Raw genomic sequence first — 16953 nt, 5'->3', positions numbered from 1 at the left:
GTGCCGAACTCGCGAACTGCGATCTGAATATCAAGTTTATCTAGACTACGTCAAAAGAATGCTGAAGTGCATGATAGGATCATCAGTTTGGGCACTTTATAGTGAGTCGTCATAATTACGTTCTCTAGTTCACTAAAGTTCACTCTACAGTTAACTTTAGTTGACTAAAGTTCACTCTACAGTTCACCCTAGCTAACTAAAGTTCACTCTACAGTTCAGTTAAGTTCACTAACGTTCACTCTACAGTTCACTCTAGTTCACTAAAGTTCACTCTAGTTCACTAAAGTTCACTCTAGTTCACTAAAGTTCACTCTAGTTCACTCTACAGTTCACCCTAGTTTACTACAGCTCACTAAAGTTAACTCTACAGTTCACCCTAGTTCACTAAAGTTCACTCTACAGTTCACCCTAGTTCACTACAGTTCACTCTACAGTTCACTCTAGTTCACTACAGTTCACTAAAGTTCACTCTACAGTTCACCCTAGTTCACCCTAGTTCACTACAGTTCACTCTACAGTTCACTCTACAGTTCACTCTAGTTCACTAAAGTTCACTCTACAGTTTACTCTAGTTCACTACTCCTCACTCTACAGTTCACTCTAGTTCACTCAGCGAAGCTCTGGCCATACGCATGCGCCTGTTGAAGTGCGTGCGCTCACACGTTCCAGCACGCCTGTTACCAGTCAGGCCAGAATCTGGACACGTGCACCTAAAGAGGAGCGGTGAAATTGATGGCGCCAAGTCGCAGCCTATGCAACTCACTGAAAACTGCTTTCTCTTCTCGCTAGGCTGCATGTTATTGCGCTGATGTTGGCACGCGAAGCTTCGGCGCTGGTTGCCATTAGCAACTTGTGTAAGAAGAAAGTGCATGATCCGGAGGTTTAGATGTTGTGGTCGTTGTGCACAGCGTTTGCAAGCCGCCTTGGCAGGCGGTGGCGGGGCATTGCTCATTGCCGCCCCGTCAACTACTGCCACCATCTCACTAACGTCGACTTCCTGTAAACTGTAGTAGGGTAGCCAACCGGACCTCCCTGCCTTCTACTTTTCTCTTCCCTCCTCCTCCTGTAAACTAATTGAGCTTACTTAGTCAAAAGCCCTCAATGAGTTTCTTGAAGAGAATAAAATTCTAACCAACTCTCAATATGGTTTCAGAAGGGGATACTCTACAGTAAAAGAACTAGTGGCGCGGTCATTTACACTTTTGTTTCTTCTATTGAACATTACAACCAAATTGATTTAGTTTTTTATGGATTTTAGTAAATCTTCCGATGAGGTACCTCGTTCCAAACTAATATTTAAGCTAAGAAAGTAAGGCATACCAAAAATTCTCGTTTCTTGGATCGCTGAATACTTAAATAATCGCGAACAGCTCATAGATGTAGGTAGGCGTCACTCGACCTGTCTTCCACTCTCATCTGGGATACCACAGGGAAGTTGTATTAGCCCTTTGTTTTTCCTCCTGTACATGAACGAAGTTGTTGATGTTGTATAGTCGGATGTTGAAATAAGACCATTTGCAGATGATTGTATCTTGCTTAATGAAATTATCCACAATAGTGACCAAGATGATCTGAATGATAGCCTCAGTAAAATTTTCTACTGGGGCACTCCATGGGGGATGACCTTGATTTTTTAAAAGAGTGTTTTTCTTCCAATTTCCCGCAAGAAAACATCTTTGTGTCTCTTATGGTTACATGCTAGGCTCTTCTGAACTTAAGCTTCTAACCATAAATATTTAGGTGTCATCCTTTGCCAGCAACCTGTCCTGGAACTTTCATTAGCAAAACATATCTTTCTTTGCTTTTCGTAAGCTGTGCTTTCTCAAATACAAGCTTAAACGCGCCACATTCTCTGGTAAACTACTCGCTTACTACTATTTAATTCGACTGAAGCTCGAGTGCGCCTGTATTATCGGGATCCCTGCAATCAATGTAGCATAAGGAAACTTCAACAAATCCAAAGACAGGCTATCCGGTTTGCTTACAGCAAATTTTCGACATTCGACTCTCCAACTGAACTAATGAGGTCTAATAGTATTCCTACACTTTATTCACTTCGAAAAAAATTACGACTCGACTTAATAACAAGCTGGCACTCGACCCGGCAATATACTTAAGTCCACTAATAAAGAGACCTACTCGACAGCATCACCAAAATGCTCTAACCCCGTAGTTTGACCGAACCAACCTATTTAAATACTATTTCTTTCCGCGCACTATTAATGCCTGGAATGACTCGCCTTTACACAAGTTGTATCAGCATTGTTTAGTTTTTGTATCAACATTATTACTGCATTCTTGCAGCATTTTGTTACATTAGTATTGTTTTATTCCTCGTGACCTAATATTCTATTTTATTTACCCTGCATGGACTTAGTGTCTGATTATGAATTAAATAAATAAATAAATAAATAAAGTTGTCAAAGTCGGTCGAGGAGACGCACCGTTTACCATTGCCGGCGCACTGCAGATTTTGCCTTCACTGACTCCTACTGTGCTCGCGATCTGCATTAGCTTTTTTGCGATGGCAATTATATGGACACTCCAGGCGTATTTATGCCGTCGCCGTCGCCGTGATGTTGTGTATGAAGTCCAAGAGCGATAACACCGTCGCGGCGCGCCGTATACTGTATGTGCGAGTGAAAGCGTGCGAGGGTGAGCCGACGATCGCGGCTCAGTCTCGTGCGCGCGAGGGAAGAAAGTGGAGAGAAAGCGCGCCGTCTTCCGTCGCGCGCACGGCATCGGGGGAGGGGAAGTACGGAAGGGGGGTGCGTTTTACTTCGGTAACAACTGCGTATGGCACGGTCGCGCTGGCTTTATCTTGAAAGCGATCAGCTTTGGGGGCACAGTCTAGAATGGCCGACGGCTCGTAGCTTTGCGTGTGCTGTGTTCTCGACGCTCAGTTTGCGTTGAAGCGATAGACAGCACAAAGGTCACTTCGCTCGCAGCTGCTGCCGCGCTTCATCACGCCAGCACTTTGACAGCGAGTGTCCGCACTCATCGAGTGCGAGGCGATGTGCACGTGTTCATGTTTGCCTGTGCACGCTGACACCATGCTTGTTAATTTATTTAGTGAGCGAATATTTACAAGTTTGTACGGCCGTTAAAACTACTATTCTTGTCTACTAATTTGCTGTCGCAATCGATGCTTCGCCTTTCGGGCGAAACTGCGACTTTTTTTTTTCAATTTCCATCAAGAGCGCTGAACGCGCTACTCCGATTTCTCTATTCAAATAAATTTACAACGCAAGAATACTTTAATGAGACGATCACTGCACGGATTTTATTTAGATGGGCTGCGCTTCAAAGATATGTCTTCCACGTTACTGTTACCACGTAATTGTTAGTTACTTCTTTTGTTAGAGCCTTGGGAGCACTTTCTGCGATTGTAAGTCTGAAGGCAGTCACATTTTAATACATCGCGTACGCTCTTTTTTTAATCGCGTACGCTCTTTTTTAACTGTCAATCGCGCTGCTTTTATTTCGCAGGTCGCTTCACACTCATCTGCGTGTTCGAGTTTATCAGCGTCTGGGTCTGGGGTCCGGTTCACCAGTGCACCGACTACGTCTATATCCGGATGTTCAGCTACACGTACCACAGGACTGGGGACCAGCGTATCGAGTTTTCAGCGAAGAAGCTGGAGACCGGTGAGTTGCAGCTTCTTTTCTGAAACGCGAGATAGTCCACTTCAAATTAGGTGCGCACACAAGATGGTAAAAAAAAAGAGAGAAAGGAACTCGCGAATGGCGACCCCCTTCGAAAAGATTCAGAGGTCTACTTCACTGTAATATGTATAAGCCGTGACATTCGAATTAGCAACAATGTTGCTTGCGCAACGCCTTTTTTCGCATTGCCTTTTTTTCGCAACGCCTTGATATATAAGGCGCTTTTTGTTTATTGCGATAGCCATTATACGGACACTCCAGGCGCATTTGCGCCATCGCCATTCCCTATGAAGTACAAGTGCGATAGCACCGTGGCCGCACGCCTTTTGCTGTAAATGCTAGTGAAAGCGGCCGAGGTCACGTGAGCCGAGGATGGCGGCGTAGGAGGGGAAGAAGCACGCTGTCTTCTACCGCGCTCAGGGCATCGGAACAGGGGGAGGGGGAAAGGGAATGCAACTCTATTGGCTGCGTACGACGCGGCTGAGTGCGTCTGCGCGAGCCCTGTCTCGGAAGCGATCTGCAATGAGTACGTATTGTAGGTGCGCCATGGGCTCATAGCTTCGTGCACGCTGTGTTCTCGACGCTTAATTCACTTTGAAGCGAGAGGCAGCACGAAGGTCAGCTCGCTCGCTGCAGCTGCTGCTCTTCCTCACGCAACCGTTTTGACAGCGAGTGCCCGCGCTCATCGAGTGAGATGTCTTTGTGCGTGCGTGACACCACGCTTAGTAATTTGGTTAGTAGTCGAGTGTTTACGAGCTTATGCGGCCGATAAAACTACGATCCTTGCTTCGCATAGCTGTCTACTAATTTGGTATCACAATCCATGCTTCGCCTTTCGGCCTAAACTGCGACCTTTCTTTAGAATATACAGATTTTTTAAATAAGAGCTATGAAGGTAGGGAACATTGACTTTTCGCAAAGGAGTTTCTAGACGAGGCGGACATTGTCATTATCATCAGCCTATCTGTATGTCCCATGCCAGGACGAAGACCTCTGTCAGCGATCTCCAATTACCCTACTGTTACCTTAGCGGATTCCAATTGGCGCCTGTAAATTTATAAATTTGATCACCCCACCAAATTTTCTGCCGTCTATATATATATTATAATTATCAGTGAAGCGTTGAATCACAGGACTCGGCAGTGAAATAGTTCAAAGAATAGACGCACGCAGGAAAAAATAAATGACTTTACTGCCCTTTCGACCGTGGGACCGCCGTTCGTCGGAGTGATGGACACATGCAACGGTGGCGATATAGGGCTACCTCCTCATTGTTACCTCATATATTGTCACCGTTGCATGTGTGTACGCCGGTACACTCCGACGTACGCCGGTACAGCCGACGAAACGTCAGTCAAGTCGCGTTATTTTGGCAGTGAAGCTGTATATGGCTAAGCGATTGGTCCGTCCGTCCGTCTGTCTGTCTGTCGCCTGTACGCCGAAAACTCCTCCTGTGCAACCCCCTGCGCATGCGCGAAAACAAAAGAGAGGCGCGCAATTGGCTGCGCCAGTAGTGACGTCGTTGCTCTCCGTCGCAGCCGAGCACGCGCGCAGCAGTTTCTCTCCGGCTCCGAAATAGGTAGGCCGCGCGTCATACATACTCCTGAGGAGCAAACAGCTTTCAATCAGCAACGACGCGAGCACAACCGGGAATGAGCTCGTCTGCCCCATGATGATGCTGCATCCCGGGCACAAGAACAGGCTCGTGCAGCCGAGCGCAAGCAGAAACTGCGTACCGAGGACCCGGCAGCCTGTCAAGTCGTCGTGTAATGAACCATCGGGATTAAATCAGTGATAACCACCGGGGCCGAACGTTTCAACTTCGCTGGTTAACAATCTGTAAGGAGTGCTTGGGCACTGTTTTTTTTTTCTACGTGCTTCTATTGTCTCATATATTCTCCGATATAGAAGAGCTCCTGCTCCTGTGCCAGCGCCGATCCGCAGAAAGCAGCTGTGATTGCAAGATTCCCGCAGCCCGTCGACAAGAAGGCAGTGCACAGTTTTCTTGGCTTGTGTGTCGACTACAGGCGCTTTGTAAAACACTTCTCCCACAACGCCGCGCCTCTGACTCTACTCACGAAATCAAACGCCAAGTGAGAAACGCCGCAGTCCGAATCATGTCAAGAACTGTCAACAATGCCTGCAGTCGTCGGCTGCACTTGCGCACTTCGAGGAAGACGCGGATACTGAAATCCACACCGGCGCAAACAGCGTAGGCCTCGGCGCGGTGTTAGCCCAAAGAAAAGACGTTCTTTAAAAGGTCCCGGCTTACGCTGGGCAGTCGCTGTCGAAAGCGGAAGCCAATTACTCTACGACGGAAAAACGTGTGCCGTTCCGTCATTTGGGCTACGACAAAATTTCGGCCTTGCCTATACGACAGACCCTTCAAAGTGATAAGCCACTACCACGCCTCTGGTTGGCTGCCAGATTTATAGGACCCTTCGGGCCACGTCCGCTGGCGGGGTCTAAGGCTCCAGGCACTTGACATCACCGTGATCCACGAGTCAGTAGGAAATAACTCTGGTGCCGGCTGCCTGCCCCGCGCCCCTATTGACCCGCCGCCACAAGACAACCAAACAGACGACACTTTCTTCAACAACAACAAGCCGACCCGGCTTTAAGAAACCTTGTGGAGTGGAGTAGGCAAGACCGATTCGGTCCCTTACATATTGAAACGTGGATTATCTTCGTTTTAACTGCAAATTGACGTCGTTCTAAAGAAAAGTTCTCGCCGAGCCGTGTAAGCTACCTTCCCGTTATGTCCTCAGCACTGCGACCAGAGGTTCTGCACGCCGTGCCTGACGATTCATCCCCTGGGCCCCTCAGGATCTCCCGTACGCTCGCGAGGACACAAAAGGAGTGGCCGCACCTGGTCGCCGACATCGCCCATTATGTCAAGACGTGCCGAGACTGTCAGCGATGTAAGACACCATCAACAAGGCCTTCGGGATTGTTGAAGCCTATCTGACCCCTCCTGGCCGACACTTTCAGCAGGAGGGTGCTCTGTAAGAGCCCACTTAGTGGACATATCCATTTTGTCTGCTGCTGAAGTGCTGATTGGCTGGGCTGACGTACGCGTCAGAAGGGAGGCAGGCACTCCAGCCAGTCAGTACTTCAGCAGGAGACGAAATGGACATGTAATGCGGGACGCGAGCGCGGCTGGAAATCAGCAGAAAGAAGCGAGTGATGCGTCCCTGAATAACAAGTAACAACTCACTTTATTTTTGTGTTCGTTCACCCTCTACGGCTCGGTTGCACACCCTCGCACCACTTCCCTTTCCCGCACACTCCGCGATAATATTTTATCGAGTCAAAAGGGGAAAGGGTGTCTGGCTGCTGCTGTGCGACCGTGAGGCCGCCATAGACATGTCCACTAGGTGGACTCTTACAGAATACCCCGCCCCCCCCTTCCCCCTTGATCTGGATGGACTTACTGGGGCCCTTTTCGACGTCGCTATTCGGGAATAAGAGTATTGTAGTGGCCACTTTATCTGCTACGGCGAGACGACAGCGCTGTCTGAATGTAGTGCTGCCGAATTGTCGGAATCCTTTGTCGAGAATTACCTTCTACGACTGCATCGTGTCCCAAAGTCCCTATCACCGGCAGAGAAGCGGTTTTTTTACAACGGAGCTCGCACATGCGATCCTGCAGTACAGCTGGACAAGTCACCGGAGGTCGACCGCCTACCTCCTGCAGTCGAATAGTCTTACGGAGCGCATAAATAAAACACCGCAGCCGACATGTTCGCGACGTATGTCGGCGTCGAGCACAGGACGGGTGATATCATTCTTACGTATATAACCTTTGCCTGCAACACGGCAGTGCAGGAAACATCGCAGGTGACAGCATTCCAAGTGGCTTACGGAAGGAACACCCTGACCACGCTTAACGCCACTCTATACCACACGTCACCGGTGAATGCAACCTCAACGTAGCGACCCACCTCCAAAGTGCGGAAAATGCCCGACAGCTCGCTCGGCCCCGCGCACCAGGAACAAGCAAATTACTCGCAGCCAACATTACTATCTTCGACGGCACCAATACGCCTACGTGGGCTCTCGGGAAAGGCTCTGCGACGCTATTTCGAACAATATGGGGTGCTCCGACGTCTTGGCGCACTGGACTATGGAGGTCGTGCCCAACGGTATTACGCAATACCGTCGTGGCGCGCACGACCTGAAGTGACGCGCGCTAACGAAGTGCACGCCTTGATTTCTACACAGCTTTGTCATTCTTCATTTTTCACGCGTACTTTTTATTGCGATAGCCATTATACGGGCACTACAGGCGTATTACCACTGTGGTTGTCGCCGCCGCCGCCACGGTAAGGTCCCGTGTAAAGCCCAAATGCGGTAAGGTCGCGCCGCACGCTGCATGTCCGAGAGAAACCATTTGAGGGCGTGAAGGATGGTGGCTTGGTCAACGCTTCCGATAGCAAAAGGCCTGTGCACTTCAATTCATGACGTCATGCTACCTTGCCCGGCTGCCATGCAGTCTAATGAGGAGGGTCCCGAGTAAGCTGCGGTGGATTTGACGTCACCGCTTTCGTCACACCGGACTTGACAGGAGAAGTTTCGGTCCAAGTAGCATGACGTCATAAGGCAGAGCGCACAGGCCTGCTATCTAGGAGGCGTTGGCTTGGTGCGGCAGCGTCTTCTCGCGCGTGCAAAAGAGGAAGGCGGAAACCGTGTGCGCCGACTTCACGGGTGCGCGAAAAGAAGGGGGGGGAAGGCGGGGGGGGGCACGGGTGCTTGCGTGTCCGCTTCTATGCTCCGGCCGCGCCTGCGCAGGGAGCGGTTGAGTGCGGTCGTGCGCCTCCTGGCTTGAGTGGCAACCTGCGATGGGTTCGAAGGATAGCCGACGCGAGAAGGCTGATGGCTGCGCTTGCGCTGCGTTCACGCGCGCTTAGTTCCCGTCGCAGCGAGAGACAGCACGAAGGGGAACTCGCTCGCCGCTGCTGCCGCTCTTCCTCACGCCAGCGTTTCGGCAGCGAGTGTCCGCGGTCATCGAGTGAGACGTGTTCATGTTTGACGGGCTGCGCGCGCTTGACACCGTGCTCGCTAATTTAGCTCGTAAGCGATTGTTTACGACAGTTTACACGGCTGATAAGACTCCTAGCCTTACTGCTTATAGGTGTCTAATGATTTGCTATTGCAATCAGTGCTTCGCCTTTCGGGCAAAACTGCGGCTTTCATTTTCAATTTATGTTTTGTTTACAGCGCCCGGGGAGGCGGCACTGACATGCGTACTTGTCTTTTTTTTTTTGCCGGCGACCGTTTTTGACCAGCTAAAAGCTGTTACAAAGTTTATCTCTCGGCACAAGACACGCTTTAGTGAATTCGAATCCTCTCGACATGTCTAACGCATCGAACCAAATACTTTTTTTTTCTCGTTTTCTTCACATTGCCAGTTGTTGAGCAACGCTCTTGTCTAATGTGTCTTGATGTGTGTTCATATATCTACTATTGCGACATGATGTGTGTTCATATATTTACTATTTTACCATTTGAAATTATATAATTCAGTGCCGTACTTGACACACCAGTCGGTTTTCTGCAGTTCCATTTGTTTGTACGCGTGCTCTCTTTGTTGTTCAGGTACATTTGTACCGAAGTGTAACCCACTCCTGCTTAAGGCCTGGAATTCAGGCTAGCAGTACTTAAATAAATAAATAAATAAAATTCTCCGACTCTACAGCAAGGCAACCTTGCCCAATCAAATCGCACGCGTGAAGTCAATAGTGCTGTGCATTGTGGAGCGCACGCGAGGGCCAGCGATTGCGCTGGAACCTAAGACGAGTCACGTGCGTATGACGGTGCTCGCCGCCATCTTTGTGCTGGAGTGGCCCTTCTGTTTCTCGGCACCCAGTTAGCCCAATAAATGGCGAGCTTATTGCGCCATGCTTTTCACAGGGCCGTATCTTTAACCGTCACGCATCTTGACAATGCGCTTTCCGTCTCTACGCGTTTCTGTCAATCTGTCGATTTCTGTCCTTATATATGCACTTTGTGTGTCTGTGCGTGTCAGTGTTTCTGCCTGGAAACCGGTATACCCGCCTATTATCAATCAATCAGTCAATCTTTATTTCGGACACATGTACAATGTAGTAGGTGTGTCCACGAGGCGTGGCAAAAGGAAGCACGTATGTTTCCTGACAGGGCCTTCGCGATCGCGAGTACACATCAGACAGCATTTGCACTAAATCAAATACGGTGTGCAATAATATAATACAAAATAAGTAGAACAACACAGAGATATTATAATACATAGGGAACACAAGCAAATGTACACTTGATATAAGTTATAATGAACTGAATAACACACAAATAGTAACAAGTCATACGAAGTAGTGCAATACGATTGTGTCACTATATAAATATGAATATAAAGGGATGAACGCACTGCGTATATGCACTACATGCAACGATAAATTTCATTACCTATTACACACAGGTCAAGCACCAAATAAAATAAGATAGGATCGGGTACTTTTAACAATACTAGTGTAATAAGATGATTTATTACGGGGCACTAGGCACAGTCTAGTAGCACTGGCAGTAGATGAACGCTGATCACGCGCACAGCCGACACAAGAGCTCCTTCTTCGTCTTCCTCTTCACCACAATGGCCCCCGGGAGAGAAGAGGAGCCATCCTGGCGACTTACGGCGTAGGTAGGATGAGGGGGTCATAGTACGGCTTAAGTCGGTTGACATGAACCGTGTCACGCCCGCGATGCCTATGGTCGGGTGAAGGTGTCACAGGTTCTACAATGTAGGTGACAGCGGAGGTACGGTCTATGACGCGGTAGGGGCCATCATAGCGTGCAAGGAGTTTGGTCGAAAGGCCAGGGCTGTGAGGCGGGACCCACAACCAAACAAGGGAACCAGTCGGGAAAACTGGTGTAAGCGCGTCACTATCACGCCGCAGCTTTTGACGACCTTGAGCAGCGGTCGTAAGGGTTCGCGCGAGCTGCCTACAGTCCTCGGCGTATTTGGCGGCTTCAGACACAGGCGTGCATTCGGAAGCGTCAGGTCGGTATGGGAGCATTGTGTCCATAGTACACGAGGGCTCTCGTCCATACAGCAGAAAAAAAGGCGAAAAGCCAGTGGTAGCTTGTGTGGCCGTATTATAGGCATACGTGACGAACGGCAAAACAGTGTCCCAGTTACTGTGATCCGAGGCGACGTACATTGTCAACATGTCACCGAGTGTGCGGTTGAACCTCTCTGTCAAGCCGTTCGTTTGCGGGTGGTAGGCTGTACACTTGCGGTGAACGATGCTGCATGCAGCGAGAAGGGCTTGGATGACTTCGGACAAGAAGACACGTCCCCTGTCGCTGAGCAGTTCGCGTGGTGCGCCATGTCGAAGAACGAAGTTCCGCAAGATGAAGAAGGCAACTTCGCGCGCAGAGGCTGCCGGGAGTGCGGCAGTCTCGGCGTAGCGCGTCAAGTGGTCGACACCTACAATTATCCATCGGTTACCCGAGGAGCTGCAGGGAAGTGGTCCATATAGGTCTATGCCGACGCGATCGAAGGGCCGAGCCGGGCAGGGCAGCGGCTGTAGCTCACCAGGAGGGCGCTGTGGAATTTTACGCCGTTGGCACGCCGTGCAAGCGCGTACGTACTGGCGCACGAAGTGATACATGCCGTGCCAGTAGAAACGCTGCCTTAGCCGAGTATACGTTTTCAGAACACCGGCGTGACCATTATGAGGAGCAGCATGAAAATAAGCGCAAATGTCAGAACGCATGTGTCGTGGTATCACCAGCAGCCATTTGCGACCATCAGGCAAATAATTTCTGCGGTAAAGAACGTTGTCGCGGACAGTAAAGTGAGCGGCTTGGCGACGAAGTGTTCGAGAAGAGGGTGTGGCGGATGGGTCGTGGAGGAAATTCAGCATAGTTGAAAGCAGGGGATCCTTACGCTGCTCGTCCGGCATATCAGTGACGTTGAAGGCTGACATGGATGCGAAGAGCGGAGACACGGAAGCCACATCAGAAGGTAGCGGCGATCGGGAAAGCGCATCGGCGTCAGAGTGCTTTCTGCCCGATCGGTAGACAACGCGGATATCATATTCTTGTAAGCGGAGTGCCCATCGCCCTAGGCGACCTGACGGATCCTTCAACGAGGACAGCCAGCAAAGTGAATGGTGGTCGGTGACGATGTCAAAAGGGCGACCATATAGGTAAGGACGAAATTTGACGAGCGCCCAAATAATGGCCAAGCACTCCTTTTCTGTTACTGAGTAGTTGGCTTCTGCCTTCTTTAAAGTTCGGCTCGCATACGCGACGACGTACTCGTCATAGCCGTCTTTCCGTTGTGCGAGGACTGCACCAAGTCCGATACCGCTGGCGTCCGTATGTACCTCTGTAGGCGCTGTGGGATCGTAGTGTCGAAGAATCGGTGGCGAAGTAAGTAGGCGACGTAGTTGCTGGAAGGCTTCGTCACAGGAAGTTGACCACGCGGAGATGCCGTTGGTAGCGGTAAGCAAATTGGTCAGTGGTGCGATGATAGTCGCGAAATTGCGCACAAAACGCCGAAAGTAAGAGCAGAGCCCTATAAAGCTGCGAAGTGCCTTAAGAGTAGTGGGCGTCGGAAACTCTGCGACCGCGCGAAGCTTGGCTGGGTCAGGAAGCACACCGTCCTTCGATACAACGTGACCCAATATTGTTAACTTGCGAGCAGCAAAACGGCACTTCTTGATGTTAAGTTGGAGGCCAGCAGAGGTAAGGCAGGTCAGTATCTCACGCAAGCGAACGAGGTGCGTCGGGAAATCTGGCGAAAACACCACGATATCATCAAGGTAGCACAGACATGTTTTCCACTTGTAGTTGCGAAGGATGGTGTCCATCATACGTTCGAAAGTAGCGGGCGCGTTGCAGAGCCCGAATGGCATTACGGTAAATTCGTACAAGCCATCGGGCGTGATGAAAGCTGTCTTCTCACAGTCATCATCTGCCATCGGCACTTGCCAATAGCCGGAGCGAAGATCCAAAGATGAGAAGTACTCCGCGCCTTGCAAGGAGTCGAGGGCGTCATCTATCCGAGGCAGCGGATAGACATCTTTACGAGTGATCTTATTGAGTCGACGGTAATCCACACAGAAGCGTATTGACCCGTCCTTCTTGCGTACTAATACTACAGGAGACGCCCAAGGACTGTGGGAAGGGCGAATGACGCCATGGTGCAGCATGTCGTCGACCTGCTCGTTAATGATCTGTCGCTCGGCTGTCGACACGCGGTATGGTCGCTGGCGTAAAGGAGGATGGGAACCAGTATGTACGCTGTGAGTGACGGTTGCCGTACGCCCCAGAGATAGTTGGTCACAGTCAAACGACGAGCGAAAATTCTGAAGAAGCGCGAGGACTTGCTGGCGATATGGAGGCGGCAGATCGGCGTCTACGACAGATTCAAGAACGTCTGACGACGACGACGACAATGATGATGATGATGTGCACGGCACGGGAGAAGTGAGGGCGTCGAGTTCATAACAGGCCGTGTCGTCGGAAACATCGAGAATGTGAAGCGGGTCAAGGGGCTGAACACGACCGAGTGATTCGCCGCGCAGTAACGTCACATGGTAGTGAGACGGGTTACACACAAGCATTGAGGATAATCCAGACACAGTGGTGAGGACGGCAAATGGGAGAGGTAGGGCCTTGCGACGTAGAAAAATCGGCGACGGTGTAAAAAGTACTGTAGCGTCTGGCGCGGTAGAGCAAGAGACGGGCACAAGCACACACATGTCGGGTGGTATGTCCGTATCGGACACAATAGTGAGCTTGGAGGCTTTTTGTTCAGAGGGGTCAGGCAGCGGGGCATCGGCAAGCGGAAAAAGCGCTACTTCGGCCCGGGCGCAGTCGATGACGGCACGATGGTGAGACAAGAAGTCCCAGCCGAGTATAATGTCATGTGAACATGATGATAACACGAGAAATTCAACAACGTAGACAATGCGTGCGATGACCACCCTTGCAGTGCATTGAGCGAGCGGGGCTATATGCTGCGCAGTCGCGGTGCTTAGAAGCATACCAGACAACGGCGTTGTGACCTTATGGAGGCTGCGACAAAGCTTTTCGTCGATAACAGAAACTGCAGCCCCAGTATCAATAAGCGTGATTGCGGCGGTTCCTTCGACCAAAACATCCAATAAATTGCGTGGCGACTGTGCAGGCCTTGTAGAAGTCGCGAAGCTTGCAGTTCGTGCCTGCGGAACTGCAGCAACTAGTTTCCCTCGCTAGGTGACTGGCGGCGACGTAAGGGGGAAAGTGAGCGACGACGAGGTGATGGCGAACGATGGGTGCCGACAGGGCGTCGAGGAGGCGGCGAAAACTCGTGGTCGGGAAGCATCGCATGCCCGCTGGGATCGTGGGAATAGGCATATCCAGGTGGTGCGACAGCAGCGTTAGCAGGTGGCATACGACGATGGCAGAAGCGCGCAACGTGGCCGGCGACACCGCAAGCGAAGCATATGGGTCGGTTGTCGCGTGTGCGCCAAGAGGTCTGAACTGGGCGTCGAGATGGAACGGGAGGCGACGCGGGAGGAGGTGCAGCTTGAAGTCGCATCGGCGCCGGAAACGAGAACGTCGGCGGCGCAGGTCGCGCGGCGACTTCGGCATAGGTCAGAGGTGCAGCCACGGGAGGGCAGGGTTGGGCGAAAGGTAAAGACCCAGCAAGTTCCTCGCGAATGGCCCGCCTCATGGGAGCAGCCAGAGATGTGTCAGGCTGGGGAGGTCCATCGTGGAGAGGCAGCATAGACAATTGGCGCGCCACCTCCTCACGAATGAAATCCTTAACCTCAACAGACAGCGATGCTGCTGGCGTGGTGTTTGAGCGAAGCGTGAGGCCCGAGAGAGAGTCGCCAGGTGCAAGAGCGCTGCGCGCAAGGACCCTTTGTCGACGCAGCTCATCGAAGCTCTGGCAAAGAGTGACGACAGCTGCGACAGAAGTAGGGTTCCGCGCCAGGAGCATTTGAAATGCGTCGTCCTCGATGCCCTTGAGGATGTGCTTCACCTTGTCTTCTTCAGTCATGGTGGAATCGACGCGGGCGCAAATATCAACGACATCCTCTATGTAACTAGTATAAGTCTCACCGGGCTGTTGAGCGCGTTGGCGGAGGCGTTGTTCAGCACGGAGTTTTCGCAAGGCTGGGCGACCGAAGACTTCCGCGAATGCAGTCTTGAAAGCGGACCAGGTTTGTAGTTCCCGTTCGTGATTGTGGAACCAGAGGTTCGCAACGTCAGCAAGATAGAAGATGACGCTACGGAGCTTCGTCGGGTCATCCCACTTGTTGTGTTCACTGACGCGCTCGTAGGTGGAGAGCCAATCCTCTACGTCAGTCTCACCTGATCCGCTAAAAACAGGAGGGTCCCGTTGCCGTTGCACGGCGCCGCACATGACAGGAGCGGCAGATGCGCCAAGCGGATTGTTGGGAGCGTCGTTCATAGTAGCGGCTGGAGCAGATGTTAAAGTTCGGCTGCGAAGTTCCAGGGTGAGGTCGGGGAGTGCAGCACCTTCCACCAAATGTAATAAGATGATTTATTACGGGGCACTAGGCACAGTCTAGTAGCACTGGCAGTAGATGAACGCTGATCACGCGCACAGCCGACACAAGAGCGCCTTCTTCGTCTTCCTCTTCACCACACTAGTTTTATTTTCCTGTTGTAATGCCAAATATTTTTACTGTTGAGAGCGTGATCAATTATAGAAGGATGTCTGTTACAAAGGGATACTTGATTATGTATTGTTTGGGTACCATATTGATCCGGGGTCTATGTCCAATTAAAATATTCGTACGTAAATTATATACTGCGTCCCGCTTTAAATATTTCCAAGTATCTGTCCGTGCACTCATTTATCTGTCAATCTATCTGTCTATATATCTATCCACCTGCACGTCTGTATGTCTGTCTCTGTGTGTGCATTTTTCTACTTACGTCCATCTATCCATCTATCTGCCTCTCTCTCTGGGATAGCAGCCGCACCTTTCTGGGTGCCCCGCGGCATCGCGTGACCAAAGTGAATGTCCCCTCTCATCTTGTTGAGCTCATGCAAATGTGTACTTTGAGTTCTCCCTATTGTCTTGTTTGTGGCACGCAGCGACTAAAAGCCGGATCGACTGGGACACCAGCTACCAGTACGGGCACTACTTGTTCAAGGGTGACGTTCAAGTCAGGCGCATCTGGAAGCAGTTTCCTCAAGGCGATCTTTACTTGGGCATGTGGGGAATGACGTACATGCGAATCCTGTGAGTAGTCACTTTATTTTTTTCTCTCGGGGAAACTCATTGCCCCACTCTGGCTCGCTTCTTCCATAACGGGACGTTTAAGGGAAGGGCGAATGATTTCACCCGCGTTAGTGAATTAATCTCGCTCGATACCAAGTATTGCGACGAAAAGAGGCTCGGTAAGCAAGAAAAGCTGTAAAATAGAAATGCACCTCGCCCCAGTTTAACCGTGACGTCGTAGATTTTGACGGCGCTGTGAACGCTACGGCAGAAGCGATGTCGTTCACTGGCAGCCCGTGTTCCCGATAGAGGCTACAATTACACATTTTGTTGCAGGAATAGCCTCTGGACGTATGCACAGATTCACGACTCGATATACGCCTTCGTACGCTCGAACTTTTCCGTCTACTTCGACGTCGCCAGATTTGAAGGGTTGGCCATCATCAACTCCGTCCTCAGGAACGACAGGGGCTGGTTCCAGTCGAACGAAACATACCGGGTAAGTTTTAACGATGCACGTGGCAACGCGGAAGGTCCCTGATGAAGTCGCTCGCCTAATGCCGTAAGGGGGTCGCGTAGCAGGGAACCGCGGAATTCTGTTTCTAGCCGCGATCCTACAAGTGCGGCCCCCCAAGAAGTCAACGCTGGAACCGCGAGGAATCACGTAGCGGTGTGTGCCGGTTGAACTTTGACCATCTGGGATATTTGGGAAAAGCACTGTCGCGGCAGTTTCGACGTTATGTTTTGTTTTCTCTCTCTCTCTTGCTCTTTTCAAAGGGGCCGGCCTGCTACTTTTTTATTGATGTGGTGAGCAGCACTTCACGGGAAGAAGCAGGATCTGTAAAATGTTTCGCAGCAAAATGTGTTTAAGTGCGTTCTGCAGAAGCGTAGTTATCGGTAGTCCAATAAGGGCGCCGTCATGCCCTCTATTCGGTGCTTCGTTCCGTCTTCAAAGGATTTCACTGCGGCGGCTACGGCGGAGCGCTTCCGTCCGCAGCGCGCATGCGCGTTGAACGTCACGGTGGTGCACAGATTTACACGCGGGCTGGGATGTTTACGT

General features: G+C 50.8%; 1 protein-coding gene across 1 annotated transcript in view; it reads left to right on the top strand.

The window, feature by feature from the left end:
• LOC126526076 (uncharacterized) overlaps nt 1-16953 on the top strand; it is a 78463-nt gene that overhangs the window by 28572 nt on the left and 32938 nt on the right. The window contains exons 7-9 of the mRNA XM_072284135.1: nt 3490-3648; nt 15767-15914; nt 16230-16392. Coding sequence (XP_072140236.1) covers nt 3490-3648; nt 15767-15914; nt 16230-16392 — 470 coding nt within the window. The remainder of the gene's footprint in view (nt 1-3489; nt 3649-15766; nt 15915-16229; nt 16393-16953) is intronic.

This window comes from Dermacentor andersoni, chromosome 8 (assembly GCF_023375885.2).
Source record: "Dermacentor andersoni chromosome 8, qqDerAnde1_hic_scaffold, whole genome shotgun sequence".
Classification (NCBI taxonomy): Eukaryota; Metazoa; Arthropoda; class Arachnida; order Ixodida; family Ixodidae; genus Dermacentor; species Dermacentor andersoni.
The sequence above is the reverse complement of the archived record's forward strand: the minus strand, read 5'-3'. Positions and strand labels throughout refer to the sequence as shown.